Source organism: Pempheris klunzingeri, chromosome 9, assembly GCF_042242105.1.
Source record: "Pempheris klunzingeri isolate RE-2024b chromosome 9, fPemKlu1.hap1, whole genome shotgun sequence".
NCBI classification, from domain to species: domain Eukaryota; kingdom Metazoa; phylum Chordata; class Actinopteri; order Acropomatiformes; family Pempheridae; genus Pempheris; species Pempheris klunzingeri.
In genome coordinates this window covers 13,078,437-13,102,782 of record NC_092020.1, presented here as the reverse complement: position 1 = coordinate 13,102,782, position 24,346 = coordinate 13,078,437, and the positions used below count along the sequence as shown (strand labels likewise).

At 44.5% G+C, this 24,346-nt stretch overlaps 1 protein-coding gene across 1 annotated transcript; it reads right to left on the bottom strand.

Moving 5' to 3' along the window:
- Window positions 1–507: 507 nt before the first annotated feature.
- LOC139207612 (protocadherin-10) lies at window positions 508–6,519 on the bottom strand. The gene is made up of 4 exons (XM_070837349.1): window positions 3,997–6,519; window positions 1,463–1,521; window positions 1,151–1,278; window positions 508–695 (listed from the first exon to the last, which is right to left on the bottom strand). Exons 1-4 carry the CDS (start codon window positions 6,517–6,519, stop codon window positions 508–510), a joined length of 2,898 nt encoding a protein of 965 aa, XP_070693450.1.
- Window positions 6,520–24,346: the final 17,827 nt, after the last annotated feature.

The following is a 24,346-nucleotide window of genomic DNA, read 5'->3' as shown; positions in this document are numbered from 1 at the left end:
TATAAATTCATAAGGATGTGCAAAATTATTGTCCACTAATGCTTTTTCAAAACATTTTGGATGTAACTGCTGCTCCAGTTTGATTGTCTAAATAATAATCATAATAGTCATAATAATAATAATAGGCAGATGCATACATTGGCCATGTTGCAGCGGCATGTCACATAAATAGCCATCAGACTTCATTTTCCTTCAGCTTTTTAGCCAAAATGGATTGTTCATTCATTATTTCTCTTACGCAATGAGTTGCCCATCCTGTGTTTTTTCTAACACTTGTAAATCATATGTTCAATAATTTATATACTATATGGTCTCTTGTTCTGTTTTCATATGAAGTTATCCATCACTTTAATCATCCATTCAGACAGTCAGTGACAAGTCAGTCATTGTACAGGTCATTATTTATAATCGCAGCCTCTCCCTGTGGGGACATCTGAAGACGTCGCTTCTTGCCAAATGTCGAGAAGGAATTATGGACGTCCAGTTCACTTCTCTGTACTGCAGGCCTCAGGGTGCAAAACCCTGATGGTGTCCCAGGGATGTACACATTGTGGTGGTAGTCCGGTGGAGGGTGAGGGTGAGGATGGGGGTGAGAGTGAGGGTGAGGATGGGGGTGGGGGTGGGAGGGGATTGTTGGCTGCTGCTGTTGAGGAGGAGGTGTGCAGCGGGGAGTCCAGGGGCGAGAGGGGACCCCACTGGTGGAAGGAGACATCTTATAGTCTGTATTTTCACATAGAAAAGGAGGAAGGAGGAAGGCAACTACTTAATTATACAGTATTGACTTAGTGTTATTTCCATTTGCATCACACTTTTCTAAAAGAAAGTTTAGTGCTTTGCAATCAGGACAATAAACTATGGCAAACAACAACAGAGGAGGTCAGCAACAGAAATACATAAACAGCCATAATGATGGGGTGTGAATATGGCCCTGCTTATGTTAGTTGGTGGTGGAGGTGAAATAAGACTATACTAACCAACCAATTAAGGAAACAACAAAGCAAAACAGAATGTCATCATTTAAAAGCCTTGAGGTGAATGCGTTGTATACAGTGTTTGGGCACACATAACACACTCTCAATGCATAAATAACTATAAGCATGTGCTGTTTGATGAAAGCTGTTTGCAGTCCTCTGTGTTCGGCCCGTCTTACCTTTCATGCCTCTCATGTGAGTACCCCAGGTCCAGTACTGCCCAGGTGCCATGGAGGTGACATAGTTTTCTGGGTCTGCGTGTAAGGCCTTTCGCATGAGGGTGCCATCCATGTTGATAGAGTTATAACTGCAAGAAACAAGAAGCCAGGCTGTAGTGACAACACGCTCTACTGGTGATCTGTATATCAATGTTTAATTTTTTTACAAGCAGCATGCTTCAGCTAATTGTGTGAGCATTATACTCGAGCACAATTTAATACTGTGAAAACTGGAAGTTTGCTTTACCAAATGGAGAAGGTCAAAAATGGTACCTTTTAATGGACGAGTTCTGATTCTTTGTGAGAGTCCAGTCTGTGTTTGGCTGCTTCAACTGCAGGAAAAAGAGCATGCCAGAATTTAATTTCAACTTAATAACATTATAAAACCCTAATGCAAAGGCACATAGCAGAATGTCACTGTCAAGTTGTATTTTGAGAGATGTCTAAAATATGACTTTCAATCAAGCCGGTTTTGATAACGCTGTTCATTCTGTACTCTTCGATCAGCAGAGGTCAGCCATAAGTGACGTGAGGAGCAGTCTATCTTTGTGTCTGTCCTGAAATGGAGACACGACTCTCTCCACATGGATCTTGACTGCCGCCCTGTGGACATTTGGCAGAACAGATTTTTAGGAGCAGAGGTGCTGTTGCCTTCAGCTACGATTCGACTGTCACTTAGTTTCGCTTTTATCCTCTGTGGCGCAGCGGGAGGGGTGAAGGAGAGCACCCGAGTGATATCTACTCCTGCTCTGAGTTTCATAGTATGGATTCCACGCTCTATTAATTCACTTAAAGTTGTTAACAAGGAGAATGCGACGTAAGCGTATTATTAGAATCGGTATTCAAAATACACTCCTCGCCAACAACGCACAAAACCAATTAGAACCCCACCGGGATGAAACGAAACATGATTTTAATCTTCAAAGGAAACCGTGCCAGGGAGGAAATTAAGAAAATTACACACGTCATTGTTTTGTGGATTTTATGCATCATTTTACATTAATATTTGCCTGATGCTCCTCGAGCAAGGTTTTTAATTAAAAGTCTCACAGAGAGCCTTGAAAAGTTTGCGGTCCTTGCAGCTGTATCTGCACAACCGAAGACAGCTCATAACACGCACACGCGTGCGCGCGCCTGTCCTGCGTGTCTCACGCGCCTGAACGAGTGTTTAATCTCTCTTTCCACCTTCAATTCACCAATTTAAGCAGGCCGACGTACTTGCTTTGTGTCGCGCTCATATAGTTTCGTAGTAATTTGCCTTTGAGATTTAATGTGTCACTGACGACCTCACAACGAGTCATGTGGGTACGCCGAGGGACCCCGCTGTGGGTGAATTAGGGGAACCAATTAACGATAGGAAGGACACTTTCTCCTGAAGGAGCGCGGCTGCAGGCAGAACAATCACCGTGACCTGGAAATCCCTCTTGTGGCCAGAGGTGTATGTGCCAGTGACCGTACTGACATTTCTCAGTCTGCCTGGTGGAGTCTGGTATCATGGCTCTGAGTCTTTGTCCCTCTGCGTTTTGATGGAAACAGGGAGGCGACAATGAGCAATACACGCATATTTACGGTCTGCTGCTCCGTCTATTAGAATTAGAAAACACTCATGTAGACACCCTGCCTCCATAAAATCCCTTTCTCCTTGTCTCCTTCCCCCCCTTCTCTCTAGTCCACCCCTCCTCTTCCCCAACCGTGCTCAACAAATATGAAGCCACATCTCTCTCTCTCTTTCTCTCTCTCTCTCTCTCCTCGCATTCAAAGGACAACGCTGGGGCCGATCTACAGGCGGCCCACGTCTCAGTCCAGCCATGTCCTTGCACCCCCCCTCCTTCTCCTTGCCCCCTCCCCTCTTGATGTCCTCCCCTGTCTCCCCAAAACCGGCCATTTGCCATTTTTCATCAATAATGGACAGCCCCCCCTTGCGAATACGCCACATTGTGTGTAGTATAATGGTTTGGCCGTGCTTGTGCCCTTGAGGCATAGTTAGTGAGGTTATCTGTCCTATATTGTTAGTTTGAGAACAAGAAGGCGTGTCGCAAACCCGACTGGCCCAACAACAATTGTCTGGACTCACGGAAAATGGATTTATAAAACTGTCATTCACCTTGTCCGTCATACATAACCTTGACTTGTTGTTCAGACTCGGGTAGATGTGCTGGAAGCAGGTGTGTGTCCCATTATTGCATGAAAAGTATAAGGCAATGACATTAGCTCATGTAGACATCCATCGTCCAGTTCACAAACTATTATCATTAAATTGATGAATTATTATCATTAAAAGCTTTCTCCATGTATAGCCTTGGAAATATTACCAAGGTTGAAGAAAGGAGTCAACTTGGAACTACATCTCCTCTTCCTCTCACACAGTAACTGATATCTCACTCTATTCTATACAGATGATAAGACGTGGTATGCGCACAGAATATGCTCCTTGGGAGATAGAGCCCTACACTTCCATTAACATGTCAATTAAAATGTAATCTCACATCGTCTCATTTCATTTCCCGGGTGCCAAACATTACAATAGGCTGCACAATTAGGATAAATTATTGCCTTAATTATAAAAAAAAAACAACAACTGTGTAATACACTCACTAATAAGAGGGGGAGGAGAAGAAAATCGTGGCAAGTTGAGTTTAAATGTGTCTGGCGTGCGTGATTTGACCTTCATGTGAGAATGTCACAATCTAGATTCTTATCAGACAGAAAACTGAGATGGGCTTTGTTGTGACAGTGAGTAAAGCAGGATGATTTCAATGAACCACGCCAGTGCTCGCCTCTTGTGCTGTACGCTGATTTCACTGTACCTCGTTGGGAGTAGTTGCTCCGTTGTTCACAGATGCGCTCCGGCTCTGCGCGTTCCACGAGTTTTCAGCGCTCTTCGCCTCGTTGTTCCTCGGTGTGCTGCCGGGGCTGCACGGCTTCAGAAACATAAAGTCACTTTTGGCAGATTCGGGAGTGAGGCACACTTTATAACAATATGACTGAGAGAGACTGCTGTTTCCATTCACCTCCATACAGTTCGTGGGCACTTTGGCCGCGGATGAAATCTGCAGGTTGAGGTTGGATTTTTTGAACACCTCCGGGGGAGGCTCGGGCTGAAAACCCCCACAACAGCAGCAGGCGAACGGGGGGAGGTTGTAGCCGCTGAGGGTCTCCCTGTCCTTGTAGCACTTGACCGCAGCCAGCACGATAATTGCCACCAGGAATATTAGCGATATTGTGCTCAGTGACACAATCAAGTAGAGAGCGAGGTTTGAGGGGGGCTGAGGGCTGAGTGTGAGGTCTCCGAAATCTGACAGCGACTCGGGTACGCTGTCTACCACTGTGAGGACAATGGAGACGGTGGCGGAGAGCGGCGGCTGCCCGTTGTCCTTGACTAATATTACCAGTCTTTGCCTTGTTGCGTCTTTTTCCACCAGCCGGCGAATAGTCCTGATTTCGCCCGTGTACAGAGCCACACTGAACAGCCCCGGGTCTGTAGCCTGCAACACCTGATAGGACAGTCGGGAGTTTTGCCCTGCGTCCGCGTCTAACGCTGTGATTTTGGTAACCAGATACCCGGCGTCTACTGACCGCGGAACCACCTCTGTGGCCACGGTGCCGTTTTTGGGCAGCGGGGATACAATAACAGGTGCATTGTCGTTCTGGTCCAAGACAAAGACGTTGACTGTGACATTACTGGCAAGGGGGGGGAAACCAGCGTCTTGCGCCTGTACCAGAATCTGAAAGTTTCTAAGTTGCTCATAATCAAAAGAGCGCAGTGCGTAGATATTGCCATTGTCAGAGTTGATTGAGACGTAAGTGGACACGGGCATGCCCTGAATCTGACCCTCGAGAATAGAGTAAGACAGATAGGCGTTCTGGTTTGAATCGGGGTCGAATGCAGTTACAGAGCAAATGGAAGCGCCGGGGGCATTATTCTCGGTCACATAAACTGTGTATGAAGGTTGAGAGAACCGCGGGGGGTTGTCGTTAATGTCAGACACTTGAACGAGGATGGTTTTCCTGGTGGAGAGCGAAGGAGAGCCCAAGTCTCGGGCTGTGAGGGTGATGTTGTACTCGGACACTGCTTCCCTATCCAGAAACTCGCTCGTCACCAGAGTGTAATAGTTTTTAAAGGACGAATGGAGCTGAAAGGGGACGTTGCTCGGGATTTGACAGTCAACGTTGCCGTTCTCCCCCGCATCCCGGTCCATGACACTGATCACAGCTATCACCGTGCCTGGTGGCGCGTCTTCCTGGACAGGAGTGGACACTGATGTGAGGATGACTTCGGGCGCATTGTCGTTCACATCCAGGATGTCTACCAGCACTTTGCTGTGTACTGCCACAGCCGAGGGTCCTCTGTCTTTTGCCTGCACGTACAGCTCATATACACTGGCTTTCTCATAGTCCACAATGCCCTTCACTCGAATTTCACCCGTGTACGGGTCCACGTTGAACAGTTCGCGCACCTTGAGCGGTGCGTGCCCGCTAAACGCGTAGGTCACCTCCCCATTCGAGCCCTCGTCCAGGTCTGTGGCGTTCAGCTTCAGCACCAGCGTCCCCCTCGGTGCGTTCTCCACCAGGCTCGCCCGGTAAACAGAGCGGTCAAAAACGGGCACGTTATCGTTTGCGTCTAACACTGTAATAGTTATCAGTGCTGTCCCCGAGCGTCCCGGTGACCCCCCGTCAAAGGCAGTCAGAACCATTTCGTGCTTTTTCTGCTGTTCCCGGTCCAGTGGGGTGTCCAGCACCAGCTCAGCAAACTTGCTTCCATCATTGCGCGTCTGGATGTTGAGTACAAAGTGCTCGTTTGCGCTTAGCTGGTAGGAGCGCAGAGAGTTGGTGCCCACGTCCTGGTCCTGCGCGCTCTCTAACGGGAAACAGGAGCCAGGCGCAGCCGACTCTGTGATGTCGAGATTAAACTCGCTCCATGGGAAACTGGGAGAGTTGTCGTTCACATCTAAAATCTCCACTTCTACTCTGTACAGTTCTAATGGGTTTTCAATGACCACTTGTAAGTGTAAAAAACAGCTCGGGCTTCGCTCACACAGCTCCTCTCTGTCTATCTTTTCGTTGACGAAGAGAATGCCATTTTCCAAGTTCACTTCTAAATATTGCCTCTTTGCGCCTGAGACTATACGAAACCGACGGGCTGACAGCTTGGCCACGTCCAAACCCAGGTCTTCGGCGATGTTGCCCACAAAAGCTCCATGCTCCAGTTCTTCGGGAATGGAGTACCGAATTTGTGCCAGAACCAAGTCCACTACACATGCACACAGAAGCAGACATATAACCAGCCCAGTCATTGGTACCCAGCTGCCTCTGGAGAGTCTGTGATCCATCTCAGCCGCGTGCGTAAAATCACCTCACCAAGACATCTTTCGCCTCATAAAGCCATCCGGCTGTACAGCTAAAAAGTACATACAAAAAGTCTGTCCCAAATGAAAAAATATATATTCAAATCTAAGTTCGTAACATCTAAGTGTACGGATAACTTTACTGGATAGTTAAGCTGAGGGGACGGGAGAGGAGAGGAGAGTGAAAACACCTCTCTCCCTCTCTGTTGTGCTCCACGCGCAACACTGGTGGTGTGTGAACGGGGGAGGCTTGTGCTTTGATTTTCCAGTGTATTAGACACTCGGAAGAGCTGGTGGGGAGGCGAGTGTGTGTGTGTGTGTGTGTGTGAGTGAGAGAGAGAGGGAAAAGGGAGAGGGGTGGGGGGGGGGGGGGGGTGAACGTAGCTTCTCTTAGCTACGTATTGGAGGACGCCGACGCGAAGTGCGACTCTAATTACTAGAGACGTTTAACCCTTTCACATCCTCATGTCTGTTCCTCTGACCCATTAAACAGACGAGAAGGCGTAAATTTAACACCAGACGTCAGAGCCAGATTTGGATTAGGGGGCAAATTGTGTTGTGGGTGTCATTTTCTAGGCTGCATTTCACAGATGAGGATGGACAGGGATTTGTCATGGTGACCACTGTGCCCTACAGCCCGGGGACGGCAGTGGTGGCTAACATCATTTTGCTTTGATTTATCCTAACTCCCATTATAGCTTCTGAAAAAAAGAATAAACTGTTCCTCGGGGCTTCCACTGTTACATGTCGCAATCCAGAAAGAATAAACACACAGGCCGAAGAGCTCCTCCGCTTTGCCTCAAATGAGCCAGTGGCCACTGCCAGTAGGCTCCTGGGATCCTATAATGCTTTTTAATGAGAGCCCTTTGAAGATGAATGCCCACATTGCAAAAACAGTCCCATTCATTAATCATCACACGAAATTGGGTTTTACAAAAAGAATCTTTGATGGGTCAGGATATTCCATTTTAATCAATATTTAAATGAGTGCGAGCTACATTTTAGAGCTTAAAATGATTACAGTGACAATCACGAGCGGGTGATACTGTCATATAAATACGCATTACACGACTTTAATTCACTTAAGTTGGCCGGAACATGTATCAACATAATCAACATAAAAGCGATGTCATAAATCCTTAATCATACTCGTCTCTAATCAGGTATTATAGTTGGGATTAGGTGAATATCCCATAGGTGATGTTTGGAGTTTAGAGATGACAGAAAAAGGCGAACATGAAAACTGAGGGATGTTTTCGAGGACTAAAATCAAATCCGAGAAGTGAGTTCAGCAGATGACAACGCTGCCACTGAGCACTGTAGTTGTTATAGGACAAAGAGGACAACTCGGACGTCTTTAGAGTGCGGCACATGTTTGTTCAGATCTAATCTTCTTCCTGTTAATCCTGCTCAGTTAGACAACCAGTGAACCACAGAGAGAGGGACAGAGAGAGTGAGAGAGAGAAACTAAAGGATGCCTTTGTGAATTCGGGTTCGTCTCCAGACAGACACGAGTGGCATCCTAATGTAAAATGGTGGCTTGAAATCTGAAAGTCTCTTCTTGGGACTGACGACACAGCCTTGGCCCCCGGGCAGCGCTGGGCTTGTTAACCACTAAAGAAAAGAAGAATTAAGGCAAGAAAGAGATGAGAGAGAAAGAGAGAACAAATATTTCTACTTCCTAGGGGCAGCATTTTCTTTTACACTACACGCTACATTTTATGTTAAACTGCCCCAAAAAACCAGAGGATTGCATCCTCTGTCGAAAATAGTGTTGATGGTTGGTCCTCTGTGAGACTGATCAGGGAAACCAAGACACGCTGATGTCTAATGTTGTTTTCATCTCTTCACTTGAAAATATCAAACAGGGCTTGTGGGAATACTTCAGCTCGGAGACTGTGGTTGTTTGTGGCGTTTCTCTTTTAAGAGAATAACTTTAGGAATCAGGGAGTGGAGGTGGGATGTATAATTCATGCTCGGTCTGGTATTTAAAGTGGGTGGATAAAAAAAGGTCACGACTTATTTCTGAACTGCAATGCTGGCAAATTATTTAAATGCCCATTGTGGAATAAGATGTTACATAACAAGTATCACTTATACTTTCCCCGGGCACAGAAATTGTCCTGACCCATCTCTCCAACAAGCAGCCCCAGAAATGGAACACCCTCCCCTTTTCAGGAAAAAAATAAATAAATAAATAAAATCCCCAGGTTTAAATAAGCAGAAAACACAATCTGCTTGCAGACTTAACCTCAAGCAGATGGTTAAGCTTCTCCAGAAATGATTACATTTCTGGAAAAGATAAGGAAAAAAAAATCACCACCACCAGTTCCATTGCTTTCCCCTTCTTTTTAATTAACGGAGTGAAGGATTAGTGTGCAGCTATCCGGGATCAACCGTTCTCCGACGGAAGAATACAAATGTTTTCTGATAAATAATCCCAAAGCACTCCGGCCGGTGGTCCCTTGGTGCCTGTTACATTAACATGCATTACACGGAGCATTAAGCCGGTCTCATCCGCCCCTATCGCCTCGCTCACCCCATTGTCCGACAGAAAGAGCCATTACTTTCTCTGAACTACCGCTCAACAGCCACCTGACCGTGACCCGGTACTCCACCGCCTGAAGGGAGAGTCACAGGAGGAGAGGCCAGCCATGGGTGGATCAAGGATGGTGGAGGAATAATGGTAGCAAACTTTTCTTTATTGCTGCACACACTTGAATCTATGTTTCGTTTACTTTCTCTTAAGAAATCTCAGCTGGGCATGTAAATGTTACGTTTAATTTGACCCACTATGTGCACCAGCCAAGGCCAGCTGAAGCATTTCATTTCAACGGTGATCTTGTGGCGCCACCTACTGGGTAATGACCGATAATGTAATAAAGATATGTGGAAATAAGTACGCCTTCTGTAATCTCAGTGACGTCTCTCAGCAAGAGGGTGTTAATCAGTCGGAGGGTTAGATTTAGCAGTGCAGAAAGTACAGTTTTTATTCTCTTACCTCTTAACTTATCAATATAGAATCATATTACTACTTTACTGGCCAAGCATGTAGACACACAAAATGAAATTGAACCAGATTTTCTCAGTATAAATCATATAGAGAACAAATTTACAGGAAGATACAAATATAGACGTACAGATAAACAAAGACAACGTAAGTTAAGTGAGTGACGTTTATAATAAATATAGTCAGAATTTCTTCAGAATGTCACAGTACTGATTTTTCCAAATAAAACTCCTACAGATTCATAATCACTGGGTACTAGTTTTTCACAGCCACTAAACACAGGATTAGTCTGTCACCGCTATAAAACTATACAACATTAAAACCCACCACTCAACAAAAGCTGCTATAAATCCAGAGTTTTGTTGTCTCTGGTCCACACTTTGCTTAAAAGCCCTTTATATCTCAGAGTGTTTCAGCCTACAGTCTTCATCAGGTTCATTTGGGAAATCATACTCTGTAGTGTATTGAAAACAATAACAATGATTTTGAAAAATCAATAATATTCAATAAACAGACATTTATACATTAAACATATGACTAAGAATGGGTTGAGCATATAAAGTGTTGTACAGATAGTCTACACTGTCGTCAATTAAAGCAAATAAGATTATATAAAATTCACAGAAGGCTTTTCTTCTCAAAGGCATGTTTAATAAGAAAACAGAGGGAAAACGCAGTAAAAGCTAATTATCTGAGATGGCCCAAGGCTCCAATTAGGATTTGTCAATTAAATTTCTGTATTTGTCACCATGTCCCCATCAGAGGCCACTATTTATTGTCTGGAGTTTTTTTATTACGTGATCTTAGAGCGCCATCTACTGGATATTGATCAACATAACGGTTATGTGTCTGAAGACTGTGGACACCAAGCAGCGTTTATTCTGTAATCTAATGTATTGTTTGATTTATTAACATGTGTTTGAGAGACGTTTTCTAAATCATTGTTCATCAGTTGAAAAATAAACTGATGAGCAAATGGTCCTCTAAAGTGCTAACTTTATCTTTTCTATCTTTCTATTAGTATTTCTATGATTAGTGATAATGATGTTGTGTAACTGTTGCATTATTTATTGGCAGCCTACGTACATATGGTACATTCTGCGTGCGCGTGATACAGTTTTATTCTATTTCTAGAGTTGATGAAACTGATTTATTTGATTAATAAACATCAGAACAGTAGAAAAACACAAATTGCTCACACTGAGAACTGACAACTTCACTTTGTTTGTTTTTAACATTGACTGTGTCTGTATACCAGCACGCAACAGTATAATTTTACTTTTCTCTCTTATTAGACAGAGCAACCTCACCTTACAGTGGATTTAGGTGCAGGTAAAACCATAAGAGCACCAGTTCTAAAATGTCGAGCCATTTTACAGCGACCTCTACTGGAGACAAACCTGTAATCCTGTGCTGCTCAACACGTCCAAAACAAGACGTGCAGTGAAATGTTATTTCTCCAAACCAGAACAGTAGGAACGTGTTTTAATGGTTTTATTCATGATGCTGGGAAAAGCACATTCTTACATGAAAGTGATGTGAAGGTCCATGATGTGGGCTCACGCTCTTGTGCTGTAATAACACGACCATAGTGGGTTATCTCTCCACAGAAACAACTTTTTGGTGTGACAATACGCTTTTTAGCTTGTAATTCTAAGGTAAAGAGCCCTATAGAAGAATAAAGGAAAACATCGGACAGCGCCCGTGGTTGAACCCGCAGCCCGCGGACAGCAGGGTAGAAACTTCAGGGTAAGAAGTAACCATTGAGCTAAACCGATGCAGTTAACACCCATGTACAACTTTATTATGTATATGAATAATCTATGTACATGTACAAGTCTGATTAACTTGAGTTAAATAAACACAATGCAAATAATAACGACACAGAGACGTGTAAATTAATCCATGTTTAGAGATTAAAAGATCCCTCGGCGGGGGGGCAGACTGACAGGTGCGTCGCTTCCTGGATAGATGCTGCAGATCACGTGGTATATGTAACTCAGACCCGATGACAAACAGTTTAAAACTTTGGTGTATTTTATTTACTGACTGGTGACACATATAACTGATAGGAGCGAGCAGTGGCATGCGGCAGAGGATCAGCTTATTCAGCTCCGCACAATAATGAAACAAACCACAATTAAGCCTTCAAAAGGCTCTTTTCTGCAAACTCTACCGGGCGAGTTTAGAATGACGTCATCTTCTTAGGAAAGTGTTGGGCGTTTTGTCACGTTGACACAGAAAATCCACTAGGAGGAGCTAAAGACCAATAAAAGACTGCCAGGGTAGCATACAATTTCCACCTACCTCCCTGTGTGTCTCCCACACGGACACACACACACACGAAGTCAGACCCATGTATATGTGATGAAGTGTGTGTGTGATTGAGTAAACCTCCTTTGCTATGATGTATGTATGCGCATGTATGGCCCTTGAGGATATTTTGATTACTTCTGCAGATGTGACTGTGTGTGTGAGACAGAGAGAGGGAGAGACAGAGGGCAAAGGGCATTGAAGAGGCAACAAAACACAGAGACGTGATGAAAGGGAGGGTGAGACGACTTCCACCTGCAATTAGCTTCACCTCATCACTCTCTGCAGTTTCCATAATAACGTGCTGAACCTTGCCCAAAGTGTCACCACAGTATCTGTCAGAGGATATAAACAGAAAGAGAGAGATGTGAGGGTGAGAGGAGAGGTGGGAGGTCACACAAGACAGAGGGGTAGGTGCAAGAAATCATGGGAGAGGAAGGCAGGTGAGGGTAGATAAGAGGAGACTAAGAAAGAGAACAGAAAAAAAAAAGGCATACAGTAGCGTAGCGTAGAGTGAGTGGTGAAGTGATAGGAAAATGAAGAGCAAGGATAGGGGAAAGGAGAGGGAGGAAAAATAGGGAAAGAGAGAGGAATAGAGGGTTTCGTCCACATGCTCCTCAGCTGTGTAAACTGAAGGTCTCTGCTGCTTCTCGGATTCCCCCGAAGAAGGGGGATATTTATAGGAGGCTGGCAGTTGCAGTGAATGGACTCTTGCTCTGTCACACCCACTAATATTATTATTATTACTTTATATGCGCAAAAATGGAAAATGTCAGCAACCTGAGAGGCCTGCAGAGACAGTGCGTGCATGCACTGTGTCTCACTCCCTGTTAATGTGTGTGTGTGTGTGTGTGTGTGTGTGTGTCTCTGCTGCATGTGTGTGTATCCTCATGTTCGTGAGAAACTGTCTGTTGGTGAGACATAGCATTTATATGAAACGGGCAAAAGAAAGAAGCAAGAGGACAGATTTAGAGAAAGAACAGAAAAACAGGGAGAAGTTGGCATGTATAGACGGGTGTAACCTGATCTACTGAACTTATTAGAGCTGTCAAAGAGTGAAAGAAAAAGAGAAAGAAAGAAAGAAAGAGAGAGAGGTGGAGCAAGGCAAGACAGACACAGACATGAGCACATATGCCAGCTTCAGATTATAAGATTCCCGCAAGTTGCAGACGTGTTGAAACAGACTACACACACACATGCACACACACACACTCACACACAGGTCCACGTCCACCTGGTAACAGATGCAAACTCAGGCACACATGCAGAAACACAAACAGTCTCATAGACATAACAGACGTGCACGCGCATGCACACATGCTGGGAAGAGAGGAAATTCCAGGGGGAACAGGTGGGAGTGGCGATAGCAATCTATCAGGATGACTTTGATCTTCCCCATGCCTCTGTCACCACTGCTGAAATGCACTGGATGGATCATGCTGATCACCAATTAATCATAATGTGTGTACACACGCCAAGATGTAATAACAGCACCACACCAAAATTCTTGCAAAGTAGAATTGTAGTTTTGATGGAGTGAGTGCAGCAGGTTGTGTGTGCTGACTGACTGTTTGTCCATCCACACTTTCTTGTGTTCTGCCCAAAATAAAGCAGACATAGAGGAAGAGCGTAATGGCATGGCAGTTCAGTGAGAGAAAGTGTTCTGAGGGGGGCAGTGTTGGGAGAAGCTCTCGGGAGCTGAGTTGAGCTACACCTGAAACATCACAAACAACACCATGGGAATGTTTGGTCCAGGAGGAAGAAAACAGCAGTCATCAACATCGCCAGTACAGTCGCATTTAACAATTTAATGTTTGTAATTTCTCATGATTATCAACACGGTGATCTGAGATTTGAGGGAGGGAAGAAAAACATGTGGAAGGGAAAAAGGAAGAGAGGAGGGAGACAGAGAGGAGACAGAGACATGGCTCTGGCACAAATGCAGTGTCTACTGAGGACAGAAGTCAAAGCTCAAGTGTGTGTGTGTGTGTGTGTGTGTGTGCATGAGTGTGTGTGTATGTGTGTGTCCTCAGGGTGACCTGAACCTTTGGGCAAATTTAACAAAATCATTCAGTACAATGTCTCATCACAAGGAAGAAAATACCCGAATGTCCGTATCATCAGCCAAGAGTGTTTGTGTGTATTTTGTGTGTGTGTGTGTGTGTGTGTGTGTGTGTGTGGGCGAGTGCCAAGGCTGAGATGAGAGTGGAGAGCCCCTGCCTTAGGGCCCACAAAGACAGTTGATTGACAAGCCACATGAACATGATTGTGCCTGTGTAACCCTCATCCTCATAATCACACCACCACGTCCTCTTTTGTCTCTCCTCTCCACCCATCCCTACCTCCACTTCCCCTCTTTCCATCCATTCCTTCATCCTCTACACCCTTCACCCAACCATCTCTCCGTCCTCCACTTCTCCATTTCCTTCAGGTCTTTTTATTGGGAGGCAGGCGTATATTAATGACCCCCTCGGTAATTAGCTACTTTAAAGCATAAAAAGTCATGAATGGAGGCCTGCCCATGAACAGGTTTGCACATAAACACATTGGTCAGCTCTCAGAGTGCGCTGCATGGCCAAAACATGAGCAACAATCGAGAAAACATGCAACGAGGAAAAAACTCAAAAGTGACGGAAACCGTTTGCAGAAATTATTCATTTCCCTCCTTTTTTATGTTTTCCTTGTGCTGACTATACACCCCTCCCTCTCCCCAGCCTCCCTCTTTCACTCTCACTCTTTCCCTCTTGCACATTCCTCTCCGTTTTGCATATCTCTTACCTCCCCTTGCACTATACCTCACCATTTCTAAAACAACTCTTCTTTCCCCTCTCATTCTGTCTTTTTCTCTCTCTCTCTCTCTCTCTCTCAACCTCAATCCCGCCCTCCCCTCACTACCTGACATTGTGGCTCGATGCCCAATGAGTCACACCTCTGCTAAAATCATCAGAGATGGAGGGAGGGAGAAGGGAGCAAAAGAAAGAAATCGTAAGGGAGAGAGAAAAAGCAGGAGAGTATGACAGAGAGAAAAATATAGAAAATAAAAATGGGAGGAGAAAAAGTTAGAGAGGCAGAAAGAAGGAGCCTCCGGGGAGAGAAAAGAGCATAGAGTGCGTTTAACTTTTTGACTCCAGTAGTCAGTGTGTGCTTGTCAGTAACAGTTAGTCTGTAGACAACAACACTTTCCACACACTGCTCAGGCACACACATGCATGCACAAATACACACACACACAGCCATATACAAACATAGCCACACAATGACATCGTGCATAAGCCCACCTGCATGCTCTGCAGGCACACACACACAGCAATCAGACATGCAAACAAACCAGAGTAGAAAGTGTGGCTGCAGCCCTGCCTCTCTGCATCAGCCTCCCCCACCCTCTCTAGCCGTTGCCCTTGGATACCACACAAACACTCCCTGTTGGGCAACACTGGGAGTCAGGAGAGGACGTACATGGGTCACACACCTCCCCGAGCGCTGCGAGTTTGAAAGCAGTGGTATATAAGGATGTTTGTGACTGTGCTTGTGCTTTTTGTGCATATGTTTTTAGCTGTGAGTTCCAGTGTTTTTGTAAAACCAGTTTCTCACTGTTGTAGAAATGTGGCGGTGCACAAAACACAAGTGGGAGCAGTGCACATTTCCAAGATGTTGTTTGAAATATGTGTGATGAAAATGACTTAGGAGGAAGTGTGAATTGCCCAAGAAACAAGGGATCAAAGAGGGGAATGAGATAGACTCATAAAGCTCACCAGGTGCAAAAACCGACATGATAAAATATCCCAGGCATATAAAATCTAAGTGGAAGGATTAATGGCATTACTACAGTAAGTCTCCCTAATGGCGACCCTTATCCCTGAACTGTGACCTTTGGTTGCTCGTCACAGAGGGGGAGCAGGCTTTAACAAGGCTTGTGTTTTATGAACTCTGAGGGATCGCTGCAAGCTGTGTGGATGTTGCCATGTGCCACGTGCCTGTCATCACTCAGCAGTATTGTTTTGAACATTTCTGTGCCTCAGTTACACAAGCGTATGCCTCCGACAGACAGGCGTACTCTTTTTGATGTTGAATCAATACTTCTGTTGAAAAGTAAATCAATCGGTCAATCAATTGGTTTTTCTGTCTTAAAGATCTTCAGGTTGGCTTATCACCACATGTCCAGATGGAAGGGAAATAAGTGGGTTTTATGTTTCCTTTATCTTGGGTTTTGCACTGAGGGATTCATTTTGATTTTAGGGAAACTGAAAGACTACAGCTGAAGACTCTTTAGTACCTCTACAAATGGCACAATATATTCCGCTTTGATGGGGTCAATCCTAACTGAAGCCCCAGGCTTAGGAAGCGGAACAGGCCTCTACCCATAGCTGTAATGTTTTTAAAGCCATACCAGCCAGCCACAAAGCTCCTTTTGCCCTTTGTACAGAACACACCAGACAAAACCTTGGAAGCCATCCACTGCAAAGCGCATTCCCAAAGTATTTCTTTTTTCTTCTTTTTACAAGTGTGGGATGGGGTCGAACAACAATTACGGTAAAATGTGACTAATATGTCACAGACATGCTGGTGTGTTTTTTTTCTGACCTGCTCTTTCTTTTTTCTTTTTTCCCTTTTCCATCTATCCTCTTCTCCCTTCTTGAAAATTCTTGCCTTTCACTTCAAACCCCTGTAATTACAAACAAAAGCGCTGACTCTTCTCCAGCTGAAACAATGATAATGATGGAGAGTAGTAAGTGTGTGTGTGTGTGTGTGTGTGTGTGTGTCTTCATCAAAGCAGCGTTGACGTTGATGGGTGTAGAGAAATATGTGGAGGACAGAGAGGATTAACACAATCTGGGCATGAAGCCCCACAACTGAGAGAATGGTGTGTGTGTGTGTGTGTGCGTGCGTGTGTGCGTGTGTGTGTGTGTGTGTGTGTACATGTTGACTCTGTCTTGATAGCAACGATCCAACACACAGCTGCTCCCTAAGCTTGGCATTTAAATGAGGCAAACAGACACTAGGAGCAAATGGAATACAGACAGAGGCGGTGACAACACAGAGAGGTAGAAGAGATTTGAGGAGCAGCAACACATTGGAGCAGGTTGCACTGATTCTTGTAAACAACATAGCAGTGATGAGCATATAGAGTGTGTGCAAGATAGCGGAGGTGGTACCACTCTTGGAAATCATATCTCACTTTTAAACACGTAGAGAGGCACATCATTTGACCTCAAGGAGCACTAAGTACACAGCTAATATGTTTTTTGTCATCTCAGAATCTGAATGTGCAGTTGAACATCAGGTACATTACACTGAGTGTGTGTTGCAGTAGTGTCAAGGCCACATGTATGCATGGTTGCGAGGTAGAGAGAGTGTAGTGCCTGGTTGTGTTTGGAGCGGGCCCAGGCCAGAGGAGCTCAAAGCACTGAATGTCATCATCAGAGCTGTCTGAGAGCCAAGCAGTAATCACACCCAGATCACCTACACACTCACGCCAACTTACAACACCAGTCACCCCAGAGTGGTGTGTGTGTGTGTGTTTGTCTAAAAAAAGGAAAGACTGATTGAGAGGGAGAAAGAAAACGAAAGACAAGAAGTATATGTGCATGCAGCAAATATGCATCCTGTGTTACCGTAAAAAGTGTGTGTGCGCAGACAAGCATGTGGTCATAGTGTGAGTAGTGAGTGAGTGAAGGCTGTGAATGTGTGTGCTGTAGAAGAGGGTGTATTTTTCTCTCCTCTTTCTTCCTCCCTCTCTCCATGTCAGTCTTGTATCCCACCCCTCTATTTTCCATTTTTACATGCAGCTCCAGATGTGAAGGCAGTGAAATATTAAATTACAGAAATGGGCTTGTTTCTGCACTGCTACATCAAAAACAACTGAGCCTCTGCTCTCTCCTGACCTGACACACACACTTTCTCACACTTTGATAATCACCATTCAAACCATGTATGACCATGCACAGGGGATGAAAGGAGCAAAGTATCGCAATGCTTATTACTTATTGATTGCACTGGTACTTTTTTTCAGTATCTGTTTAAAATCACTGATTCAGACTTGCTTGCATCATTTTAGAGTGCAAACTCTCCATACATGCTGCAAGAGTCAGACACCACAGCTGGACCTTGGAGCTTTTGCAAAAGTGGCTTGAGGTGCAGTGCCGGTAAACACCACTAGATGCTGGCTCCCAGGAAACCCTCACTGTACTCAAGTCAACAGACCAGTTACTTAAAAACATAAACATTGTCACTAGATTCATGTTTATGTCATGTTGTCGGTTTGCTATTGTCAGTAGTTGATATAAACTGGACCAAAACTCTTTCACAGCAAAGCAATTCCAATGACATGGTATATAAATGGGCTGGTTTATGTCTTGTTCATCACATCAGTCATTTTGACTTGTGATGGTAGAAAAAGCCTGGTGTTACTAATAACATTAATGATGGAAGTGTTCCAGTAAGTCATGACAGTGTGATAGTGAGCCAACACACACAATACCCGGATCCTGAAACTGAAGCAACTAAATGGAATTCAGCCATCATTAATTGTATTATTTACCCCATTGCTCTTCCTACTGTGATATTGCAAATCTTAAGGAGATTGATTTGTAGGAATATCTCTTATCACACTCACAGCTGTGGTGGTTGCCATTTGTTCCACCTACTTTAGAAACACCTGGCTCCACACTATTGCCCAAATTTGGAGAGAAAAAGGGCAGTGATTGTTAACCCAAAACCAGAAACATATGAATGTTAATATTTTCCAAGAACATACTCACCAAAAGAATCCAGCGATATGAGGTCAATTCAGGTCAGTTTGAAACAATATTATCAAAGCAAGAATAAACTTCAGGAAGATGGATGCCGCTGATAATAAAAGGATAAACAATCGTAATAATTAACAATAAACATACACAGTCACTCTCATAGAACTGGAATTGCTGCATGGAACAGAATTCTCTAAATGTCACAGTGGCATTCCAGAATGCATCGTGACATCACAAGGGCGTGTGATAAACACACACACACACACAGGGAATAGTTTATATGAGGGTTATATTGAAGTCAGTGTGCTCCTCAGTACAGCCACAAAGTTATACTACAGGAATGTGTTTGGTAGTTATTGCTGTACCAAACCCAAATTCTAATAGTGTTGTTTATTTTTCCATTCTTGCCACTTGTCAGTGTGCTTAACCAAAGCTGATCAGGATCAATACAAAAAACATTACAAGTCAAAGGCAGTTCGAAAGGTAAGCAACAGCAACAGTAATTAGAGTTAGATTTAAAGGAAAAATCGCGATTGCAATTGCAAATGTCTTAACATACCATTGAATTTGTAGGTATAAAGCTAAACTACTATTTCCACTGTCGCCCTTGTCTGAGAAAGAGGTGTTCAAGTCAAGCAAGGTAGTTTAAAACATACCAAACAGAAAAAATTAACAAACTCAACCCGACATTGGTCTGATTACTTTCTAAAAAGTTTAAAACTCAAAACCCACTAAATCTTGAATGATGTTTCTTTAAATGTGAGTTGAAAATGAGGAACTCTTCACATTTTGTGTTGTATATTCACTAATGACAGCCAAATATGTGTCAATTATAGTTCGTCTGCTTCATATCACATCTCCCGATTATACAGCAGCGAAAACACACTGGCTTCACAGGTTAATATAGCATTACTAGCTAGCATTACAATATTACAACATCCCCCAAAATCTATACTCTCTTTTGCACATACTGTTCTGAAAGTGTAGCCCCCTGTTCACCTCCTGCATAAGCCCTGAGCTATCCCAGGGATACACATGACTTACTGATTGAGTGTAGACAACCTGATAGCAGTTTAAGATCACAGTAGAGTTAACACACTGTCAAATGCCATGCAATGAGCACCTCAACAGGGGACAGATGAGAGTAACATGTGAGCGTATGCTCGGCGTGTGTATGTCTGCGCATAGTATATGAGACGAGTGAGTGTGAAATGAGTGTGTATCTTGTGTGTGTGTGTGTGTGTGTGTGTGTGTGTGTGTGTGTGACTAAAGTGTGTGTATACTGTCTGTTTGTGTGTGTGAGGGCTACCCTGCTCAGGGCATTGACTGAATTGTTTCCACATGTGTCTTAACACAGAGTTCTGGGCGGGTTTGGAGGACAAGGGAGGAGAGGGGGCTGCTATAGTTGGTGGTGCTGTGGGGGTGTGGGGGGGGTCAGGTTTCATAGCACCATGCAGCACATCTGGGCTGCGAGAGCAGAATTAGATTTCCCACGACTGAAAACACATAGCCTACACACACTCACATGCATCTGCACACACCTTGATAAACCACGATCGGTACACAAACATCTGTGATGTGTAAGCAGCGAGCATGTGTACATCCATTACTACAAACTCAGCTACAGCACAAAACATACATGCACACACACTCAGCTACCACACACACTTTACAACCAGCTACACAGGTCCTCACTTATGTTATGCAAGAGCTGCTTATTGTATCATGCTCTGTTGCTTTTTAACCTCAGTCTCTCTTATCCTTAACACACACACACTCTCATGAATGCCCCCCCCCATCACACACATAAATACACGCACACACACTCAAACACCACTTCTTCCCTGGCACAGCTGTCCCAAATGCTGCGGGCACACGGGCGTTTCACTGGCACGACACATGGAAGGAAAATCTGAATGTGTTCTCACTAATCATTCCCCTATTCCACCCATAGAGAGAGAGAGAAAAAGAGAGAGAGAGGGATCTGGATGTCTATAGGATGAGGACAGCCGAGTGCAGGGACTGGACGACCTGTATAACAGGTGTTGAAAGGTGAGGAGGCAGGAGACAATGCGAGTGTCAGAGTGAAAACGCGAGAAGAAAGAAAGAGTGACAGAGCAGGATAAAAGCAGGTTAGAGGTGAATGGATGGGGAGAGCTGGTGGGAGTGAGAAAGAGAGAAAGACGGAGTGAGATGGGATAAATGGGGGCATGCCAGTTCTATAAATGTTTAATTGCCAGCAGGTTTATTCATGTTAAGAGAAAGGGAGAAGAAAAAAGAGAGAGCTTAAACAGTACAAAATCTGTCTAGAGCCCCCAAATCTAATTTACACAACAAACAGAAAGAGGAGAGAAGAGAGGGCAAAAATGGAGGGGAAGAGAAGGGGGGGAGTGAAAGAGAAAAGGAGAGGGGGAAAAATGCTAATTGGCTACAGTTGGGCATGTCTGGCCTGAGATGAAAGAGGACGAGGACAGAGAAGGAGGGATGAGAGTGAAGGAGCATGGATGGATGGATGGGAACACACAGGGGTGAAAGAGTGTCATCTGTAGTGCACATCATGTGGCCCAGCCATTACTGCTGTGTTCTTTCTTTTCTCTCCTGCTTTCTGTTATCTTTGTATTTTCTCTCCCTGAAAAACTGAATGAATGAAAGTAAGGCTAAAGGAAGGTAATGCCTTTTGATTCACATAAATAATTTGAGAGAAATATTAGTGATTGTCGAGACTTGTTAGGAATGAAGATGCCACAGATGAAGACCACTTCTGTAGCCTCTTGAATCCTGTTAGAGAAAATATAAATAAATCTCCAAACATAATTGAGTTAATCGCCACCATCTCGCTGCTTGATTCCCTGCTGTTCTTTAACCAATTTCCTGTTAGACCATGTGATCCCTCCCAATAGATTAAATACTCTTTGAAATGGCTTTTACAAAGGGGAAATCCTATTCAAATGTCGGTCATGATGGGGATCACACATGATTGACATTTGGTTGGTAGCTACTGCTCGTTGGGCTAACTGTTGAAAGAGATGAAAAGAGAGGATGGGCTGCTTGGTGTTGTATTTCACTATTCCAGTCTTATTTACACTGCACCAGTATTTCTCCATCTGTGGATGCATAGACTTTGAATGGAATCCACAAATGAGTCAGATTGGACTTTCCCAGCTGTGCAGAGGTTTGGCGTTTTCTGCTCTACTGGTGCAGGGATACTGGAACTGTTTTGGCTTGGCAAGTCCTTTCTGATTTGAAACAACTCACAGCCTCAGATGCAGCAAAAAAGGCTTAAAATTCTAGTGTTCCCTAGCGCAAAGTGTGCCTAGTACTCCCTCTGTTTATAGTGGGATCCTGTCCCCCTCACATCACCCCATTTTGTCTCTGACTCTGTATATCTCCCCCATTCTGTCTCTCATCTTCTGTTCCATCACATTTTACACCTCCACCCTGCATCCCTAGTGTTTTCACTTAAGCTTATTCCTGTAAATCCCTCCACAAGCCACGTGTGGAGAGCAGAGCGCAAATGTCACAAAGAAAACATGATACCAACTTAATAGGTCAGCATTGTCCAGAGAAAGGTCAGGGTGTTTCTTGGGCTCTTTCAGCCTTTGGGTCCGGCTGGAGGAGGATGTGTATGTGTGTGTTGCGGTTGAACCAAAGGCGAGGACATTTATAAAAAGTCTCTCTCCCTGTCTTACTCCCTCTGTAACGCAGACCGATGTCTCCAGGCTGATACAGCATCTGTGCTTTGTTAAACATATTACTGTTACGCAAGAATCTGGGGCAAAGAACAACAACACTTGCTAAATATTTTGTTTATTGAAGTTAAAATGCATTCAATTGCGGTCATGAATCCTGCTTGAGAACCCTTCACTCTGATTAATCATGAAAACAAAGCAGCCTTTAAAATGAAAATAAACCCAAGGCAGACCACTGGTGGAGAAATAGCCTTTGGTGTGTACCTGACTAGGTTTGGACTCAGGCCAAACCAGGCCAGGAAAGCAGGTCAGGGGGTGCTGTTCTGTGGGAGATCTGTTTGGAGTCTGCTCTGTGTGTGTTTTTGTGTTTAGCACGGTTTAGTCAGTCTCCGATTTACAAACACTTAAGGCCCTGCTGCTGCGCTGTTTCATTTTTCATTTAGTCACAGCCCTAGGCCATGTCCCAGATTGGAGACTGCTACACAGCACACTGCTGCACTCTGCACTGCACCGAGCCGCTCCCCTCCTCATCGTCTGGTCTGGTCTGAGGAGATGAGGACCTGCCGTTGACCCCATAGCCTGCAACACACACACTCACATTCTTGCACATTTCTATATGCACGCTCACACACACATAAACCTAAGCTGAAAGCAGACTGCTCTTGCACACAAACACACACAAGAAAGCCAAGAAAACACAGACAGATAGGCAGACAGAACACACACACGCAGACAACATGTGGAACGAGCCATCTAATTCCACTAATACGAAAAAATCTGCAGAGACAGACAGGTACGACAGAGCAGCCACTACAAACACAAAGACAGACATTACACACACTCTGGTGCACTGTTATGTGTTTAGGAAGGTTAAAGTAACTCTAACACAAGTATGCCCACATGCAGATAGTTACACACACAAAAACACCTGATAACCAATCACATGCATATTCTACACCCACCCCCCCTCCACCTCACACACACATTATACACAAACATGTATAAATACACTCAGATGCATTCCCACCACATTTGAACCCACTCACACCAAAACAGAAATATGTAAAGTTTACACGCACACATGCACACACACACACACACACACACACACACACACACACACACACACACACACACACACACATACAAAGCAGGTATAAGTGTGTGCACACAAACACACACCTGTGGTTTCAGGCCAGCACACACAGAACTCTTTAGTCTTTGAGCTGTCTGTCCCACTTAAAGTGAGCGCTGCTTGTGAAGAGGACCTGACAGACAGAGAAAACACACATGTACACACATGCACACACACTGCGATGAGTACACTTCTGGAGCAGAAGACCTGACTAAGCTGAATTTCCCCCTGCTCTCCTTTCCTATTTTCCATCTGCATAAGCGTAGGAGAACCTGTGTGGGGAAAAATAATGCCCACCATACACACACACACACACATACACACACACCATGCTTTACTTTCTCTACTCTTGCTGTGACACTCCTTTACACACACACACACGCACACACACACATACACTGCTAATCCGCTCTGTCAATCTCTACAGTTTCCCTCTGGTTTCTATCCACTGATTTCTTTCCATGCAGCCTCTCAGTATTTTGTCTCAGTATTTTGTCACACCCAATTTCCTCAACTTCAGCCTTATCTCTTTTTGATACCCTATCTCCTCCATCTCTCCTCCCTCCCTCCCCTCATCCCTTTGTCGTTTCTGCGGCACTGTGAGATTGACCAACAGCCAGGGAGAGACAAGTGCAGGAGTGCCGGCCAAAATTGCCTGCCTCTCCGCCCAAATTACATGGGACAGTCCCAATTACCCTGTGGCCAACCAAAGCATTTCCTGGGTTAGCGCTGGTGACGCGTGCCCCCCCTTTGCTGTGGTTACAGGGGGTGTCATTAGATGCTTGTTTTACTGCAACCCCAAGAACGTGCCCGCCGGCCGCATCCACGCCACGGGAAGCAGGACTGCAATGTTCCAATAACTTTGCAGAGCCTGATGGATGACAAATGGAAGAACGTTAGGGGTAACACTGGAGCTTGT

Bases quoted from the DNA above. Each gene is read 5' to 3' on its own strand.
- LOC139207612 (XM_070837349.1), bottom strand. From the start codon at position 6,519: ATGGATCACAGACTCTCCAGAGGCAGCTGGGTACCAATGACTGGGCTG. The intron at 1,279-1,462 runs GTACCATTTTTG...TGTTTCTTGCAG, and splicing joins CAGAACTCGTCCATTAAAAG to TTATAACTCTATCAACATGG. The intron at 696-1,150 runs GTAAGACGGGCC...TCCTTCCACCAG, and splicing joins TCACATGAGAGGCATGAAAG to TGGGGTCCCCTCTCGCCCCT.